Genomic DNA, 20,340 nt, shown 5'->3' with positions numbered 1-20,340 from the left:
CTTTTTGTGTTTTATGGCACTCTACTATCTTTTTAAAGTTCTGGTTTTTGTGTCAGCACTCAGCAGATTTAAGGTGAGATAAAGTGTCCATTCTTTTCTTTTTTACCCCCCCCCCCCCTTTTTTTCTTCCCCAGCATAGCATCTGGGATCTTAAAACCAAAAAACCCTTTTGATTTATCATCCCTAATTGTCTTGCAGTGGAGTTTCAGAGGAGATCATTAGCACACCCAGACATAGCGCAGATGTTCCAGTGATGACATGTCAGCAGAAGGAGTGTATTTCTCCTCTGCCTCCTCCCTCTTTCTTATTTATTATCTAATCTCCTTCCCCTCAACACATTTGTCATTTATATCAGTGTGATGCTTGTTAGTGGGAGCGAAGGGGAAGGAGCAGCACTTGTAGCATGGCAGGGCTGTGCTGCTGCTGGTGGTGAGCACTGCTCGGCTGGGCTGGTGCTGCAGGGCAGGGAGGTCTCAGAGGTGGGGTGGCCCATGCACTCCTGTGTGCTACGAAACCAGCTCGTTACTGCGAGGTGCCCTCTGCTGCTCATGGCCTTGGCGTATCAGCACATGGAGTAGAGTGTATAAGGATATTAGTAGGATTAGCAGGGATGTGTAGGACTGCCTTGGATACACAGGCAGCCAAGCATCTGCGTTTGTATGTCCCACCTGAGAAAAGCATCCCACCATTACCTGAGTGAACCATCTCAACTGCTGTCCTGGCTTCCTTCATGCCCTGGTCATGAGGCCCTTTCTCTGAGGCTGTTCATTTGCAGGCAGCCTGGGTGAAAAAGGCTTACAACAATTCAGCTTCTGCAGCACACTTACTTGAGCAAAGTATTATTTATGAACATTTTCCTTTAAGAACTAAATGTCCTCTGGCCTGAGGGAGAGCAATAAATGCACTAAATTATGTTCTTAATCCAGAATTAATCTGTTTGACTGGACAAGGGAGTAAAGAAGGGATGAAACAAGAGCTTTGATTTATAAAGGAGTTTTGCTTCCAGCTGCCTGGCAGTCTGTGTTGGAGAGCACAGAACCTAGGACACCCCTGAGTTTGAAAAGTTAAAGAGCAAAAATTGCTCTAAAATATAAATATAAATTGCTCTAAAATAGCCCTAAAATTGCTCTAAAATATAAATATAAATTATATCTAGAATTTTAAAATATTTCCTTTAAGGAAAATCCCTAAGGAACAGGAAAGATGAGAAAGACCCCAGATAGCCATCTTGATAAGAAATATTTTGCAAAGAAAAAATAATGGAAGCCCTGCAAATCAGGATCCTTGGTACATGGTTATATCGAAAGTCCTTCTCATTTTCCCCTCAAACCTATGCCGCATGCAAGACTAATTTTATTCTTGTCATGGCAAATAATTCCGTGGCTGCTTTCCATTTTAGGAGTAAAGACCAAGCCGTTGAAGTACAATTGCATCCATTTTATGTTTCAATGTGTCTGCACGCATAGTTATAACTCTTAACACATTTACAACAGAAATGTCATTCAAAGGCATTGTATTTCCCACCATATTTTGTGCATTTCTAACACGAGGAAGCCAGAAATGGGGTGAGCCAGAATTCTCAACTTACACCTTCTAATTTCCCTTTCCTCATTCATTACGAAAGCTGTGGAAGACCTTGAGAAGATCTGAAGAGCTCACAGCTGCTGCTCTCCCACCCCAACCGAGATATCCACGAAGACACAATCCCCCTCCTTGTTCCTACACCGCATCACTCTCCACCTGGAGAGAAGGGAGGTTTTGGTAGCAGTTCTGACTTTGTGATGGCAAAGGGATATAATTTGGGCTTCAGTGCTCCTGCGTCTTTTATAGCCACACTTTAATATTAAAATTACTGCCTCCAAACAGGAAGTCTCTTCTACAATTGACTAACAAGTCCAGAGTTAACTTTTTGTGGCACAGATGCTCATATGCTTTTCCTGCTTTGTCTGCAAAGCACAGCCCTTCCCTGAATTATGCTCCTCAGAATGCACTCAGCATTGGTTTCAGAACAATGCATTTCCATTCTATACACATTTCCTTAAAGCAGAAGAGACACCTACAAACCCAGGGCCCAGCAATGACCAATTTTGGCACAGGAACCTATCTTCTACCAGAGAAGAAAACAGGGCTGTCTTCATCATTGGGACTGACTAAAACCATCGCTGGCAGTGGTACACATTTTCTTACCATGGGTAAAGTGTTAGTGGTTTGTCCCTTCCTTGCTGGATGTTACCTTGGTAGGTCAAGAAAAGATCCTGCATTAATTATTAGGGTTAAATTTGTCCCTCAATAGGAGATTGCCATGAAACACTTCCATCTGGAGTAAGTCCTGCAGTTTCCTGAGTAATCCCATGTTCTGCAGGGCCTTCTAAACTTGCTGCTAAAGAGCTCATTAGTGAGTTATTAGTGCAGTGGAGGTAACAGGGTTTTTTGCCAGTCAGGGTGCAGTGATGGGAAATCTGTTCTTGTCTACCTATATCTTAAAAATGAGACTATAAATGTACTTGTTAAAAATGCAGCACTGATTGATAGAAGGCAGACTTAATGTTGTAGGATACTTTGAATGTGAAGTAGCTTCAGTCAGAATGAGCATGGCCCATATTGGGCGGATTACCAGCCACAGACAGTATGTGTCAAAATAGAATTTGGAAGCAGGAGAACATTGCAATGGAGTGTCATCACTGAGCAGGTGTATTTCTAGGAGGAATCCAGTTTTCCTCCCATGTTATTTAATGTTTTTATCAATAATCACATAGGAAACATAAGCATTACTGTAATACTAACACGTATGAAATATTGATATTGGTATAACATACTGATAACAAACTCCCCTTCCAGAGGCAGTGTAAGATGTAGCAATTGTGTGCTGAACTTAAATTTGGACTGCAAATGGAACACAGACTTTCAACAGTGAGGACAGCTAAATAGCTGGCAAATCACCTCATCAGAATACCTGTCAGGTGAATTTAACATAGTGTGTAATTAATTCCCGCATAAATGGATGTTCAGGACATGCACATAACTACTCAAGGATGAAGAAAGGCAAAGTCTGAGGCACAGTAGAGTCTTTAGTTTGATGGTGATGGACTGTCAGGCAAGTGCTTTCATAGCTGTCATGTTGGAACCAATGGATTTGTTTCAAGATTGAGCAAGGAGGTCTCCATGTCTCTGCCCTCACTTTTCCATGGTGTTTTTCACCATTTTTAAACACAATTTCTCCTCCACATTCATTCTGGTGACACATAAAACTACCAGGAAGAGTTGCTGGAGATGGTGCAGGAACAAGTCAAGCAACACGGGAGTGTTTGAAAAGCTAGTTGCTTGATGCACTTCAGATGTTTTGGGATCATTTGGGATACTGGTAGCTGTTCTGCTCACAATTATTTCCAAAAATACACTAAACACTGACGTGAACAGCAAATTCTTTTCTTAATCAATACTTTCACTTTGGCATAGTTTTGTTCTGTGTTAGACAAATTAGAAAGGAAAAAGTGGCTGCAAATAGAAGTTAGAATATTTCAGACAAAAAGGAAGATCCACAATGGGGAAGGGTAGATTCTGTTCTCCACTGAATGACGTTCTTAGAAACAAGTGGAGTTCAGTATTTCTTCACAAAACCTTGTCCTCAGTCTGGCATGCTTGTGGGAAAAGCAAAACAAGAACAGCATGCAGGATATGGTGTATTACATATACTCTAGGCATTATGAATGTAAACCACAATCTGTCACCGTAGATGTTATTGCCTTATAGATTGTTTATTTCTCTTCTCTTTTATTATTCCAAAATAAGTTTGTTTATAAACTAACAAATTGATAAACTGTGTAAACTTATAAACTGAGGTAAAAAACTCAGAGATAATGTTTTTTTCAGATACCATATAAATTTAAAATAACTTTGTGATTTAAATAAATATTAAGGCCTTCAAACATTGACCATTCTTTTCAGAAACTGAGTTCTTAAACAGTTAAGCGTCTGGGCAAGTTTCTTCTTTTTAAAGAGGGATTTAAAAATAGAGATTTTAAAATAAAACCAGATGCAGATAAACACTTGAATTTCAGGATCAGAAATCAATCTTTTGTTTAAAAAATATTCAATGACAAACTACATCAGCTTGAGAACCGAGTCATTGTGAACTGCATATCATTCACCTTCATGAAACAAAAAAACCCTCCAATCCTTGAGAATTGTGGTCGATAGATATCCTAGAGACCGATGTAAGAGTTGGAGGCTGGATGATCTCTATGTGCATTTCCCCAGCCTTCACATCACTTATTTACACCAAAGAAAAATATTTTCTTTCTCTGTCTCTTCTTCCCATGTTTTCCTAAAAATTCAGAGTTAAGCCTGAAGGTGGAAGAAGTCAACCTCCAACGCAGTATGTGTAACAGGTGAATAAAGCTGTGAGGCAGCGGTGGACTTGGTACTGCTGATCTCCAAGTCACCATCTACGCAAAGGGACTTTCTGTCTGCCAAATGCCCCTGATGCTGGCTGGCTTCAGCGGGGTCTGCAAGTACTAAGCTTGTCAGAAATATAGAATCATATAGAAATAGAATCATAGAATCATAGAACGGTTGAGGTTGGAAACGGTTGGAAAGTTCAAACACCCCTGCCATGGGCAGGGACCCCTCACACTAAACCATGTCGCCCAAGGCTCTGTCCAACCTGGCCTTGAACACTGCCAGGGATGGAGCATTTATCACTTCTTTGGGCAACCGATTCCAGTGCCTCACCACCCTCACTGTAAAGAACTTCTTCCTTATATCTAACCTAAACTTCCCCTGTTTAAGTTTGAACCCATTACCCCTTGTCCTACTGCTACAGTCCCTGATGAAGAGTCCCTCTCCAGCATCCTGTAGGCCCCCTTCAGATACTGGAAGGCTGCTCTGAGGTCTCCACGCAGCCTTCTCTTCTCCAGGCTGAACAGCCCCAACTCTCTCAGCCTGTCTTCATACAGGAGGTGCTCCAGCCCTCTTATCATCCTCGTGGCCCTCCTCTGGACTTGCTCCAACAGCTCCATGTCCTTTTTATGTTGAGGACACCAGAACTGTACACAATACTCCAAGTGAGGTCTCACAAGAGCAGAGTAGAGGGGCAGGATCACCTCCTTCGACCTGCTGGTCACATTTTTTTTGATGGAGCCCAGGATACGGTTGGCTTCTGGGCTGCAAGCGCACACTGAAGCCGGCTCATGTTCAGTTTCTCATCAACCAACACCCCCAAGTCCTTCTCTGCAGGGCTGCTCTGAATCTCTTCTCTGCCCAACCTGTAGCTGTGCCTGGAATTGCCCTGACCCTGGTTTAGGACCTTGCATTTGTCTTGGTTGAACTTCATCAGGTTGGCATCGGCCCACCTCACAAGCGTGTCAAGGTCCCTCTGGATGGCATCCCTTCCCTCCAGTGTATCAACCGAACCACACAGCTTGGTGTCGTCGGCAAACTTGCTGAGGGTGCACTCAATCCCACTGCCCACATCACTGACAAAGATGTTGAACAGGATCAGCCCCAGTGCTGACGCCTGAGGGACACCACTCATTACTGGTCTCCAATTGGACATTGAGCCATTGACTGCAACTCTCTGTGTGCAGCCATCCAGGCAATTCTTTATCCACCGGGTGGTCCATCTATCAAATTGATGTCTCTCCAGTTTAGAGACAAGGATGTCGTGCGGGACAGTGTCGAATGGTTTGCACAAGTCCAGGTAAATGACGTCAACTGCTCTGCCCCTGTCCATCAGTTCCGTGGCCCCATCATAGAAGGCCACCAAATTGGTCAGGCAGGATTTCCCCTTAGTGAAACCATGTTGGCTGTCACCTCATTGTTTTTCATGTGCTTTAGCATGCTTTCCAGGGGAATCTGCTCCAAGATTTTGCCAGGCCCAGAGATGAGACTGACTGGTCTGTAGTTCCCTGGGCCTTCCATTTTCCCCACATACATACCAAAAAATATTAGCCAATTGTAAAATCTGCTGTTGTTACTACGGCTGTGGCTTCTTATAATTAGTTTCAAGACAGGTAAAGTTTTTGATGTTGAGATGCTCCTGATGATGTGCATGAGGCTGAGTAGGTAGTACTGATGTAAATCACCACCCATGCTCTGAGCAGGGATGGTGTTGCAGTACTTTACTGGAACTTGCACTGGGGCTGCACTCTGTGAACAGCAGCAACATGTGTCTGTACTTCCCAAGAAGAGGAGAAAAATGGCTGCATGGAAGAAACTTCCGCATTACAGACATTCCAGTTGTTCCTTTGAGCCACAGCCATAACTCTCTCCAGATGTAACCCTTCACTTCTCCCTCTTTACAAGTTTATTTTCCTTGTAAGGAAAAACATGGAAAAGATTTTTGGTGGGTGTAAACCAAACTGAGAAGTACTGAATGTAAAGAATGAAGAAGCCTTTATACAACATCTGACTACAGCCAGTGAGCTAGTCACACACACAAAGCCATGGAAGTGCTAAACCCCATCAGATACCCCTGTCTAGGTGAAATTCATCTTCTTGCTTAACATTACATGGGAGAGGAGTATGCATGTGCTTGTGCATACACAGGAAGGGAAATCTCTGCCTCAATGTATGGCTTGAGCAAGGAGCTTTGTGGCCTCGGTAGCTCCTGCTGCAAACTCTGGACCACATTGAAGTCTGAAGGTGCTACACACATCCTGCCTAAGAGGTTTTGATGACAGCAGACATGTACGTACAAGAGTGTGACAGCTCCACAGCTCTCGTTCTTGTTTGTAGATCCATTCTAGAGCAGGAAGAAGGCACATAGTGAAAGCTCTCCATTTTCACACTTTTTAAGCATTCTTCTGGTGGGAGTATGGTGATCAGTTTGGATTTCAGTTTAAGTTTAGAGCATAGGCACATGCTCTTCCAGTCTTTGTGTAAGGAAGAACAAACACTTCCCACTTTTCATGGCTGGAGGGTCACTGCAGCTAAACCTCTGCCTAGGCCTGACAAAACAGGAATAGACATGGGACATGGGAGCAAGTGGAGACCTTCTGTTGAGGCGTGATGGACACTGAATTGCCACTGAAAAACATCTCAGTGTGAGGCCTGCTGTTTTGGTATGTGTGAGATATAGTAATCTTCCAAGGATGGTCTGAACTACTGATTCCATAATTCACTTTTGAAAGAAAATCTGCATACACATATGCAAAAGGCAGCGATTATTCCATATTTTATGTCAACACATAGATATCCTACGGAGTATTATTTTTATCCCCTCCACCCCCCTTCATTTTTTCTTTGGTCTGGTTTATGTTTAGATTCTTATTAAAAACATGTGAAAGTATCACAAACATGAATTTGGCTGCCAGAAGTTAGGTTCCTAAAACCGTATGTAGGTATCTTAGAATGGCTGATTTTCAGAGATGGGGGATTCAGAATGTGGCAGAGCAAAGTATTGATTTAGCTGCCTATGTAAAAATATAGGTGCTTGTTTTGAGCCATCAAATTGGAAAAAAATTGGCCAGTATATTCAGGAAAGAAACACAAAAATGGTGAACTTCTGAGCACCTGACAAGTTAAATGCTTAAATGATTAGCAGAACATGGCAAGACCACAAGGTTTCCAAGACATTCACTGGGAATCTCAAACAAAATAGTTGGAATTCCAGGCTCCTTCAAGTTCATTTGTTATTGTCAAGGGACCAACATTTAGACTGACTGTGAGCAAACCAAAGGCTGATTTAAGAGAAATTTAGAAGCCTTAGTTCAGCAGAACAATTTGCACCACATACTAGTTGGGCCTGCCAGTCTGAGGAGGTATCCAGCCGCAGCAGTGGTGTTTCTACTGCTGCTTTCTCTAGATGCTCACGCTTTACTGCACATACTCAGAAGTGTATGAGCATGAGCACTTCATTGCCAGCGTTTTTTCAACTTGTGCAGAATAACTTGGAAGTTTGTGGGAGGCATGAAGCCACTTAACCTGCTCAGGCTGTGCCACACACTGACAGGCTCAAGAAAGGATTAGAGAAAGGGATGCTGCATATATAACAGCCTCTTGGATACCACACTCAGCCATAAAGCAGAGAAAGTGAGTGCTAGACCCTATTCAACCTGTCAGGATCTGAATAACTATTCATTTCTCAGGAGAAGAGCATAACTGAGTGATGGACATCTCTGGGAGGAGACATGCGCTTCACCCATCACATAGGATAAGCGCCAGTGGTGCAGAGAACAATGCTGGGCACCTGGGACCCACAGGAGAGCTAGCGTCCTTCTGGCACTCAGTGATATGGGACCATCCTGCGGTGGGTAAAAGCCAATGCTTGTGCATTTTGTAATACAAAAGATGCAAACTACTCACTCGTGTGAGCACAGACCATAACTTTCCAGTCCTAGCACACCAAACTAGTTGGTTAACTGCAGCCGGGCCCTGCCGCTCCCTCTCCCTGCAGCTCTGTGGTCCCGTTTCACCATGGGCTGCTGCAAACCACAGCACAGCTGAGAGCAGAGCAGGCAACCAAGGGCTGCAACAAGCTCCCGGGCACAGCCTCTTGCTGCTCGCCTCCCCCACCTCGCACACCAATGCTCTTTTGAGAATGTGGCCTCAGGACAGCGCATCCCGGTGGCAACCAGTGCCTCAGCCCTCGGATGGGCACGGAAAAAAGAGAGATTTGGTGCCTGCTGTTTCCTCCTTGGCACTGAACTTGGGTGCTGCCGGATGGGCTCAAGAAAGTTGCTGGAGAGCAAACCCACAGCTGTCATTTCCACTGGCTGTATAAGGCATTGGAGTAACTAGGAGAGATGCTCTGGATTGCCTTGGTGGGACAGATGACTTCTATTTAGGTATTAAGATGCCCAATTTAGGAATCCAGAATAGGAAGTCTGCTTATGGCCTTGGTGAGCTATGACCGTTGCTTATTATGCTGTTCATAATCATGTCATTGTTTCCGTATGGTTCCTGTTTTATTATATCCATCTGCTGCTCCATATTTTCTATTTGAAGTGCAGGCTTTCTGTGCCACAAATTTGCTCTGTGCTTAGCACATAGTACAGGAATGCCAACACCCAAATTCTGCACTTCCCCCGCAGCCCCTGGCAGAAGCACTTCACAGTTAAATGAAACAGTTAAGACAGTAGATAGTTCAGAAAAATGCTTCATTTCTACTTAGAGCACCAGCAGTTGAGCTGTTTGCTGACTGGTGCCTGCTAATTATGGTAGCAAAAATTCAGGAGTTGGAGGGCAAATTAAGAAACTGATTCTCCTGTCAGTCTTTCCAAGCTGTAGACATCATTGTCAGTGTGCTGAGAAGACAAGTTTTCATAAAAGCTTTAGATGTCATCTTGGTATCTTTCTTTGTATCCAGCCAAAACAAGGAATTACAACAGTAACACACAGGCTCTGCTGCCACTCTCTTCTACTCTTGGTAGTTTCACAGCAGCTTTGTATGCCAAGTGACCCTGCTAGGTTTAACAAAAGGCCATGCCTAGGCCAAGATTTTCAAGTCTTATAATGTTTCTGACTGCTCAGTGTCAGGCATGTCTGATTTTTCAGAGGGCACCCAGGGTCTCAATGCCCCAGTGACTTTCAACCACTACTTATGGTTGAGTCAACATCCCAGCCTGCATGTTGCTCAGGGACATGCATTTTCATTCCTCAAAATCCTCTTCGTTGATCTGATTCATGGCTATTTGTGTATCTGTATTCTCATGCTGGGCTGTGCATCCCTCAGTTACAGAGACAAAAAAGGCAATACTCTACTCTGGTGTGCAGTAGAGCAAAGGCAAGGCTCTACATTTGTAACTTGTTGCTGAAAAGCTGCAGAGTATTTTGTTGAGAAGCTCTAGAAATAACATGTAGTTCTTAGATAATTCTATGTTCAAAAGAAAAGCAAGTGTGATCCCTTTGGTGTCCATGGATGCAGAGTTGAAAGGAGAAGTATTTAGTAGTAACAGTTCTTCCCACCTGAATTGTTCTACACGACAGCTTGGAAAACTATAATTTGTGTGACATTTCAGTAGGTTTATATGTGACTGGATTGATGATGATGGAATAAGCAGACTTTTTTGGTAGGCCTGAGATGAATTAATAGCTTAAATCACAGTACCCACAACTACTTTCCTCATCAGTTTGGTTTTACTTTATTTTACCAGTTATAACTGGTGCCCCTAACAAAGCAGGCGAAAGCAGCTAAAAAGTAACCCTATATGGTATTCATGGGTGTGCGGGGAAAAAAGGGGAGCAGTCACATTCTTCTGCAATACAGGCACTCAGCTTGCAGTAACTGCTCCCCAGAGGCTCACATTATTCAGCATTGATAGAGCACTGTAAGTTTGCTTCAGCCTTTGAGAAATAGGAGAGACCTGGTTTCCATCTGAAGAGTTTATTATCTGCAAGATGTATACAGCACTGTTCTTTGGTGGCCCTGCTGCAGATGAGAATGTGAGGGATGAAGTGCTTTGCCCGAAGTTACATGAAGTTTGTGGCCAAGAGAATGGACCGTGTTTGCCCAAGTTCAGCCCAGCACCTGAGCACAAGGCCATCCCTTCCCTCCTATGTTCCCAATGTACATTGGCAACAGTGGCCACCCCAGAGGAAGCTGTAGGGCCTGAGGTGGTGGTGGTACAGCTGTTAATAAAGCTCCAGGGTACATACTACATGGCAGCTTTGGAGATCAGGCATGCCTTAGTAGCCAAGTGGAATAGGCAGAGCTCAGCTAGGGAAAGGTCACTGGGAGAGGTTGTGTTGAGTGGTGGTCTGCGAGGAATGTACCAGGACATTGTTCTGGGACATAGGGGATGAGCCCAGGAAGAAAAATGGGCAAGAGATGTTACACGGAGCAACGGTTTATCATTGAGAAGGTGTATGTGTGTGTGAAACAGCAGGGTATGAGTGATCTGGGGGATGCCATCCCCAGCGTGCACCTGGGTACCTGTGTCGACATGGCCATTGCAAGCTGCTCCTCATGTAGCCACTCAGCAGCCCTGTGGGAATTACACAGCTGCTGTACCCTCTCTGACAGGACTGGGCTCTGCCCAAGCCTCCTTGAGGAGCGTTGGTCGGTAGCCATGGGTGAGACCAGCCTTTGGGAGGCCTGGAGTGCCCAGCTGGGGCCCCACCACATCACAGAGCCAGGAAACAACTGGTGAAGTCAGGAGTGTAGGGAGAGAACGCTGGGGAGCTGCTGCTGCTGCGGTGTGGGGGAGATTACAGCTGGAAGCACAGGGAAGGTGGCCGGAGGGTGGGCAAGCCCCCTGCCTGCAGGGTGGAGTGAGGGCACATGGACAGAGACAGAGAGCACAGGGAGGAAACAGGGAGGCCAAGCACAGAGTCCCCCAGTCCTTCGGCAGCCAAGGAGGCCCCTCGCCTTGTGAGGTCAGCACTGGAGCCAATCCACATCTTTCCAGGCACTGCTCCTCCTCGGTGCTGCTCACGCCCCTCACTGCCACCTCCCCTTCTCCTGCAGACCTGCTTAGGAGGGGCTAACTGAGAGGGTGGTAGTTAAAAGCTCACCAGCTCTGAGTGTGCTTGAAAAAGCCTACTCACTTCTTTTCCTGCACTTCATTCCTGCTCTCCAGAAAAAGCATTTTTGAGATAATAAAACCAGCTAAATATGATCTACATAAGATCAGTATATACTTGACACGGAATACCAACTGCAGTGACGATGCTGAAGAGTCCACAACATGTTTTGCAAGATTTGCTTTTAAAGACATTGCAGTGAGTCAATGTATTGGAAGCCTAGTGGCTTCACACAGATGTTGTTTGCTGAAAATGGCTGGAGGGTCAAGTTCAGGCTTACTTTGTTCTACTAAATTACAGAACAAAGACTTGGCTGGTTGCTTAGTGAAATAATCTGTAATAGATACCATAGGACTCACTTTTTGTGTGTATATGGGCATTAGAAAAGTGGGGTGGAGACTAAACACCCCTTCCCCCAAAATCAGGCAGAATATATTCTCATCAATCATAAGGGAATTACTGAGAAGTTGCAGACATGTTCAGGAGACAGGAGATATGCTCAGCTTTTTAAACAAGAAGCAGATGGAACGGAGATGGCATTGATTCCAGTTGAGTGTGTTGGAGCAGATAATATTAAACAAGCAGCACCCAACAGAGTAGAGCAAGACGCTCCAGAAATCTTTGAGGCAAAGGGAGTACATCCAAAGGACTGAGAACTGTTACGGTGTTAGGATTTTCTCCTCTTGTGAGAGTAACTGCTCGTTGCAGAGCATGGAAGGTTCACAGCTGTGTTTGGAGCAGTCCAACCAAGGGAAAAACATGGTTCTTCCCCCTTGCTCCGTGTACCTGCCTAATCTATCTCTTAGTAAGTGTCTTGTTAGATTTAACACAAATATCAATGTTAGTAATGTCTAAGTGCTTCATTAGTACCATAATACATTAAATATAGAATTAAAGAAATAGTAAAATTTAAAAATATCAAACAAAACATTAATTACAGCTGATCTTAAATAGGATCACTGTCATCTTCACTACATCAATTAACTTTTCTATTCCGTTGCTGATTTAGTTGTGGCTCCTTCATCTGTTAGCAAAGAATTACTTCAGTTCAACTACTTAAAACTGTATATAAGGACTGAAGCTATATACATATGTAGAGGAGCTTCTTAATGTATGTAACAACACTCGATAAGTAAATGAAAAAAACCCAAATAAAAAGTACCATTTAAACACCACTTTACTCCTCACATCTCTTGGGTAAGCCAGGCATAGGCAGAAAGTTTCCACAAAATACTTAGTTTTTACTGGCTTGATAAAAATGTCTTTCTGTTACCTTTGTATAGCACAGCAAAAGATGTCATACAGCCCCAGCAAATACTGAACAGTCACTTTGAAACAGCAGTGAAACCAGAAGCTTTTAGCAGACGCTGGAACAAATTCAAGTCTCATGTCTTTGCCACCTCCTTCCTTCTCTCAAAGTCAATGAAGTGAATTCAGCCCTTCGTTTAAGAATGAGAGGGATTCACAGATAACTCAATAGTCCTGTCACAGCTGCAGAGAAATTTTTTCCTTTCGTTATCTAATTACTAGGGAAATGGTCTTCCTCAAACTTTGCATGAGCAATGAATCAATTGGTCACTGTGGAAAAAAAAATCACTGTAGTAGATCATTAGTCTCGTTATCTTCTGGGGTCACAACTTCGTATCTCCTGTAGCTGAGCCTTATTTCCAATCCATCCATCTTACTCATCAACCTTCTTGTTCCTCATCTACTCTGTGGTAACATCTATGTGTATAAAGCTTTGTTTCTCCTCTACAGCTTCCTAGCCCTTTCCTGTAAGTCATTTATAGTTAATGTAGTGTCCTGCAGCCTCCTTAAGTGGTTGATTTTAAGTCCCTTGTGCCCAGCCACCTTGTGTTTATGCTTGTACCCATTATGCTTGAAGGGCAGAGCTTCTGTGGTGTCATGCTCTCGTCTAGAAAAAGAAATCTTTCCCAATTTTAGCACTGAGAAAATTTGTCCTTCTCCAAAGGAAAGTTTCTTCCTGGTGTACTGAGTCAAATTGCCTCATCCTCCTGCCTAGTTTAATTTACCCATGCTCTGCCTGTTCCCATATACAGAGCATATAGCAGTGGATGACAGGCTGTTGGATCTTTAAACATTAAATCTTCTAGTTTTCATGTTACTTGCATGGCAAGTGTTTGTTATAACAAAGCCTTAACACGCTTGGAAGTCTCAGCAAACACCTGAGATATTTCCTGATGCCTCTTCTGTGCTTAAAAAGGGAAAAGTCCAGATCTAAGCCTGGGTCTCCTGTGAGACTTCACTACTAAATGTATTTTCTTGTTCAGCTTTACTATGCTGACCTAACTTTTCCTAAATGCTATTAAAATATTAAAAACTACACCACCCCATAAGACTATTTGAAGAGCCAAGAGCTATGGTATATACTTCAAAATGTAAAATTTCTACAAAGGATATCAGATTCATGGAAACTTTTTGCAAGAGTTTATTTTCTAGTGCTGCTGGTCTAATGTGATAAATGGGCAGATTGCTTTTGCTGGGAAAAGGTTAACCTTCATGACCAGGAGAGCATCAGAAGACAGATGTTGTTTGTGCTTTTGCCATACCCTTGATTTGGCTGCCTTTTATTTGTCTTCTGTGGGTATTAAATGTGCCCTCCCCGGCTTTGCTGTGAGGTTTGCTTGGTGTTGGGTCTTTACAGTGATGACAGACGAGGGCACACCCTGCCCCTCCTTGACAGGAGAATTGGAGAGTTTAAGGTTGATGTTTGTTAGTATGACTTTGAATATGCATTTGGGTAAACTGCTGACAAGTAAGCTAGCCCCTGCAATGCACTGACCATTTCACACAGCATCCTCAATTCTGCTCTGCTGCTGTTATCCTGAGCTTGCTTCTGGAAAAGCAATACTGCCTGACGCAGTCCAGCTTTGGAAAGAGTTGCTGAAGTCTGCTTAACAAACTGTTACTGAAACAAAGAACAATATACAATGAAATGTGGTGCATCAGTTAAGTAGAGCAACGTGATGAAAACCAATGAGACCATCTGAAAAGCGAGTTGAACAATTACTTCCATTCTTCCTTTCTGAAAAATCACCGTGTACAGTAGGGTAGCATCTTGAATGGTTAAGTGCCCCTTAAATACAACATGCAGGCAAAACAAGAACAGTCCTTCCATATTAAAAGCATTCCTGCTGTGTCACTTCATGGCGCCTGCATAAGCTAAATTCAAGGCTTTTTATTGTCGAGGGGCACTATCGTTACACTACATTTTAATATGGATCTTTGCCAACAATCATAAATAAAACACTCACTCATAAACAATTCCTAAAGGCAGTGTGTCAGATGGTATTTCATTAAAGAAAAGTTTGCTACAATGTAGTGGAACACTGTAGGTCATGGCCAGTTGGGACTTTCTTTCCCCTTCATATCCCTAGGTGCTTTGTCCGTTCCCAAAAGGCTTTTTAGCTAATGTATGCCATGGCTACCAGAAGATCCTTCTTGCTAATGGATGAACGAAATCACAGGTAAAGGGTAGAGAAAATCAGTGCCATTTTCAAGAGATGTCTAATGTGGGAAACCTGTAAAAGCTGTGACAGCAAAAAAGCTGGAGAAGACTGAAAAAATAGTAAATGCATTACAGAATGGTGACAAGAAAAAATTTTTGTTAATAACCTGGTGGTTAAATGAAAATTGAATTTCCTAAATACCTTTAAAGATTAAATCCATACATGCCAACATATTTGAATGTACTGGTCCCTGTTATGTAAATTCTGAAATTTCCATAAAACAGAAAATGTCACTTGACACTTGATACTCTTCAGAAATCTACTGCAGGGATGAAATAATTGGACAGCCTTGCTCAAACTCGGCAAGAAGCATGTGAAATAAAAGATGAATGTCTCTCTGTTTATCAGACTGCTGTGGTGGTCATAGCAATAAACAGTTTTAAAAGGCTTTAATTTATAAAGTAACCTCCTGTTTTTTCTGCTCTTCGGACCACTCCTGTATTCTCAGCAATTAGCTGCTCACCACATATGTTTGAAGTGTAAGGCTGAATTACTTTCACAGAAAGCTGCATTTAGTAACTCATTACAAGGCTGACATCACTGTAACAAAAGTTCAGTCATGTAGGGATGTGGCAGAGGTTATCGTGCAGCACATTACTAATATACTAGGGGGAAAGATTATGTCAACTGCCTGCTAGTGTCCACGTCCAGGATGCAATCTCCCCAGGGGATAAACACTCTTGGCAAGCACTGAAACCCAGAAATCTTCCTTGCAAAGCTGTTTGCAATTTGCAGCCAAAGCTATCCACAAATGCTGGGACCCAAGACTACAGTCCTTGACAGCACACGGCTCCAGACATTTCCATGGGGGAAGTTTAATCTACAAGGATGTAGAAATATAAAACAAAGTATTGCTCAAAGTAACTGTTTGTCAGATCATGTGCCTCTAATTTGGTTTCCAGTGACATAACACAGCTGCAGCCAATGGATTCCAGCCAGGCCCAGCAGTCACTGAGGTTCTTTTTGGTTTAAATTTAGTATCTGAACATGTTTTGCCCATCATTAAAATGGAGAGTAATTGCTCAAAAGTGAACCATAGATGTTACAACTGCAAAGAACTTATTAGGTCACCTAGTCCCATCCTCAGAGCAAAGCAGGATTGAAAACACATTGCAACAAATATTAAACAGAGCTGTGTTTGTTTTCTTTTTTTTCTATTTTGTTATTTTTTCTTTATTGTAATCATTAATCAGTATATTCAAAAGTTTAAGAAACAACCACAAATGCCAGTGTAAACATGCTTCAGATATATAAGTAATATAAAGTATTGCACATACAAAAGTCCTATGTTTGGTATCTCCTTACGGTGCTGTTTCATCAGAGTAAGAGTTACGCAGATGATGTGACTGAGCTAGCTGATCTTATTTCTGAAGTTGCTACACACAACAGTTCAGTATTTACAAAAGATAGAAGCTCACTGTGTTTTTCATGGAAGGATGATTTTGCCTGGAATGTATGGGATACAGAGGTATGCAAATATGGGACAGGCTTGCTTTATGGTGGTATTTATCAGCTGGTTCCTCTACTCTACCAGGCGTCAGCTCAAACCCGTTTGGGGGAAGGGGTCTGTTAGTGGTTTTCTGGGGGACTGGGAAGTGGTCAGGCCTCCCCATCCTCAGAAAACAGAGTGAAGCACCTCAGTTTTTTGGAGCATGTATCTCCTCCTCTTATTGAATCTCATGGGCACACTGCATCTGCTAAGCTGAAGACTCCATAAAGATCTTCTTGCAATTTTGCCTTAGATATGAAGATGGAACACACCTGCTCAGGTTTCTAGCTTCTGCTTGGATTTCACAGGTCAGCCTGCCTGCAAGAAATGGTAAAACTGTAAAATCTCCTGTCAGACTGACAGAAGTGACAATGTCTCATGGCTAGTCCTGTCCCAAAGTCTTTGGAAGCAGAAGGGCAGTTATCTAAAAGGAGACAAGAAGTTGCAGAACAGATGAGGACATTTGCTAATTAAGAAGCTGAGATGGCTTGGAAAGAAAAGGAGCTCAGGAAAAGGGAAGTGTGGTGTATGTTTCAGAAAATGAACAATCCCTCCTGAAGTTTACCCAATATAGCTGACTTCACACTCACAGGCAGCACTGGAAGATTCAAGCTTTCAGGCACAAATTTGCACAGAGGAGAGCTTACAGCCCCTGCTGAGATAAGGACCATTTGCAGATAGAAGACAAGGAATGAAGCCTCTCTTCTTCAGAATCCTCGACCCAGAAAAAAAACCCTAAACCAACCAAACTCTCCCCCCCCCAAAATGTATATTTTTATGCTTTACCTCAAAATACCTTTCCTTCTTTTTGTTCATGCTTGGCTGGCTGGCATCCTCTTTTTCTGCATAAATACAAATCCTGTCCACCTTCCTTGCAAGAATTTGCTTAAGAAATCATTAGATTCAGCCCTTGACTTTGCTGAAATCAACACTTTAAATATGCTGCCAGCTTTTAATCTGTAAAGTAATTAATGAAATAAGGCAAAGATTTCTTTACGTGAACAGTGTTATGGTCTATGATGCAAATTAAACAGAAGATACAATGGCATACAGAGGCCATTTCAACAAAGTAACAGGGTAATAACAAAGAAACTTACCCTAGCCCAAAACCCCCAAGTCTCCTCAGTATCACCACTGTGGCTGTGACAATTTAAAGCAGCATTTCACAAATGATGGTATCCTGTGTCAGCTGTACAGGTGTCAGCCATCACCAATGCAAGGAGAGGGTAACTCATCCCCTGCTCAAGTCTGTGTATGGATTTATCTGTGTGTGATACTGCCAGCTCTGGATTGAAAGAAATACAACATGTAGTTGTTTATCATGTCTCCTCTTGTAAAATGTTGCATAAATCTGCTTTGCAAAACACCTTCTAGCAAAGAAAGATGTGTTCTGTGTGTACAATAGGTTTACTTTTCTATTTACATGCAAGGTAAGTACATGATTTCTATTTTTTTTTTTACTTTCTTCTCTCAAAATCTAAGTTGATGATTATATCAGATACTTATCCTGAAAAGGTGGAAAAATAAATAATTGTGCCCCATCTATAAAGTTCTTTATAGACTACCTTTGTTTTTCAGAAGTACTTTCACAGTACTGATATATTGTTTGTCTCCCTGAGCCATAATTTCATAAAAGTTCTTAGGGAGGTGTCAAAGGTATTCTGCATGATACAGCAGCATTCAGAAGTTTTGTCCTGGCCCATCTTCTAGACAATACAGCAATGCAGGCGTTCTCTCCTTGGGAGATTTGGGCTTGTTCTGGAAGCATCTCAGTATACCACACATGTTTAAAAGCATCTGCTGAAACGTAGACTGACTGGAATATGGGATAAACATTCTGTTCAGTGGTGAGTATGTTTGTAAGGCAGTGATAAAGCTCCTTTCTTTGGCAAGGGTGGCCGTCATGTGGCATGTTCTCAGAACATTGCATAGATCAGATTATGACACCATGTCACTTGCAGGTACAAAGGAAGACTGGTGGAAGGAATCCTTCATTTAATCCTCATCATGTCTCTAGTTTCAGGCAGGATTCTGACTTGAACTGTCACTCTCTTCCTCTATGCATCAGTAGTCTTGTTATTTGTCAGTTGTTGCCTGTCAGCCATGTCATCTTGAGGAGGTCTAGCTCTGTCAAAGAAGCCACACTGCAGGAAACAATCAACAGAAACAAAGGCATCATGGTAAGACAACCACAGGAAGACTCAGCTGCTGTTTGATTCTTTACTCAGTCAACCTGAAAGGTCAGATAAAATCTATGGCAGCTTGATAGACGGTGAAGCTTTTTAGTTTCTATTCAGATCGTTCCCTATGAAAAATGAAAGCTTCAGGTGCAAGGCATTGAGTTTAAAAACTCAACTAATACGAAAGGTATCTTTGCAGGAGAGGTAAAGTAGGTCTGAATGCTGGTACTGACTAACTAGAAAACTGCTGATTTCAGCTCAGCAAGACACTCATTCAGAAAAGATATTTAGATTGACAAACTGTAATAATAACAGAGGTGGAATATGCATTGGGAAATGCGCTCAGGACAGTGTTATGAGCTAGACTAAAGATCATGAAAGACGAGATTCCTTCACCTAACTTTAACTGCCTAGAAGTTACCCTTTTGGTTAAAAGGTTGAAAATTATGTAGACTTCACAAGAGGTCAAAGGAGAGTAACACCAAAGGTAATTCCTCTTATCCTCCCACGTTTTCGACATAGCTTTTTGCTGTTGTTAACTGATTAGGTGAGTCTGGAAATTTAGCATGGGCTGGACACCTACCCCATAACCTTTAGGCAGCTAAAGGTAGATGAGCTATATCCTAAAACTTAAGAAATTGTTTCTTTTTTAATGGGAACTGAAAGGATGACTGAAAGCTGTGTTGGCTCCCAGTAATATAGCAGTTTCCAATAACTTGTCTTAGAACTGTGTACTGTGAACTTAGTACTGTGAATGGAGCGTAACAACCAACACAGAACTAGAAAACTTTAAAACCAGAAGATATGACATACTAATATGAAAGGAAATCTTCTAAAAACTAATTCTCAAAGCTGGGAGTGTTGTTACATGCTGACAAAAACTGGAAATTCCTGAAGTATTCAGAGAAAACAAAGCTACAGTCACTTCTTTTTGAACCTAAACATCCTGAAAAAGAGGATCATAGGTCTTGGGAAACAGAGCCAAACTCTTCATGCCCATTTATAACCAGATTTTAATAATGAAGGAAGACTTTGAAAACAAGTTCCCTGCATAAAGGTCAGTGACACTAGCATGTCAGAAATGCCAAAACAAAAAAGACACGTCTATTGTTGCTTTTGCTCCAAACTATTAAAGATGACAAAATTCCAACCTCTCTTTTTCTGATCTGTCAGTGTCTTCTAGTATTTTTCCAATTTTGTAAGGCAACAGTAACAGTAATAATGCAACATACCTTCCATAAGGCTAAAGTCAACATAGCTAGTACCAGTAGTCCAAGAAGTATTGCTAGTATTATAACCCATAAAGGGATTACAAAGGAGACATTTGGAGTGGACCAAACGACAGATGTTCTGATCTGAAATGAAAATAATACATCAAATGAACAAAAATTAAGCAATAAAGCAAATTTGTCAGTAGACTACAGAGGTTATAAGCATTCACTTCAATAGCATCTTTGAGGATTAGAAATACACATTGCTTGGAATTCTTCCATGTTGGCTTCATTTACTGCAAGTTCTTTTCTACTTGTTCATGATAATTACTAGAAATGGGATTTGCACATATACAAACATCTTGTCACATCAGACATATTAATCATTTTCACTTAATACAGAGTAGCAAAAAATACCCTTCTCTGCACATGCTTCAAGGAGATTTAAGGAACAAAGTTCTACTTGC

General features: G+C 42.2%; 1 protein-coding gene across 1 annotated transcript in view; it reads right to left on the bottom strand.

The window, feature by feature from the left end:
* Positions 1-15,892: 15,892 nt before the first annotated feature.
* The window catches only part of ITGA8 (integrin subunit alpha 8), a 112,148-nt gene continuing 107,700 nt past the window's right edge, over positions 15,893-20,340 (bottom strand). The window contains 2 exon segments of the mRNA XM_030495772.1: positions 15,893-18,626; positions 19,895-20,017. Of these exon segments, the coding sequence (XP_030351632.1) occupies positions 18,540-18,626; positions 19,895-20,017 (210 nt within the window). The 3' untranslated portion in view covers positions 15,893-18,539.

Source organism: Strigops habroptila, chromosome 1 (assembly GCF_004027225.2).
Source record: "Strigops habroptila isolate Jane chromosome 1, bStrHab1.2.pri, whole genome shotgun sequence".
In the NCBI taxonomy this organism is placed as follows: domain Eukaryota; kingdom Metazoa; phylum Chordata; class Aves; order Psittaciformes; family Psittacidae; genus Strigops; species Strigops habroptila.
This window is presented reverse-complemented; position numbering and strand designations above follow the sequence as displayed.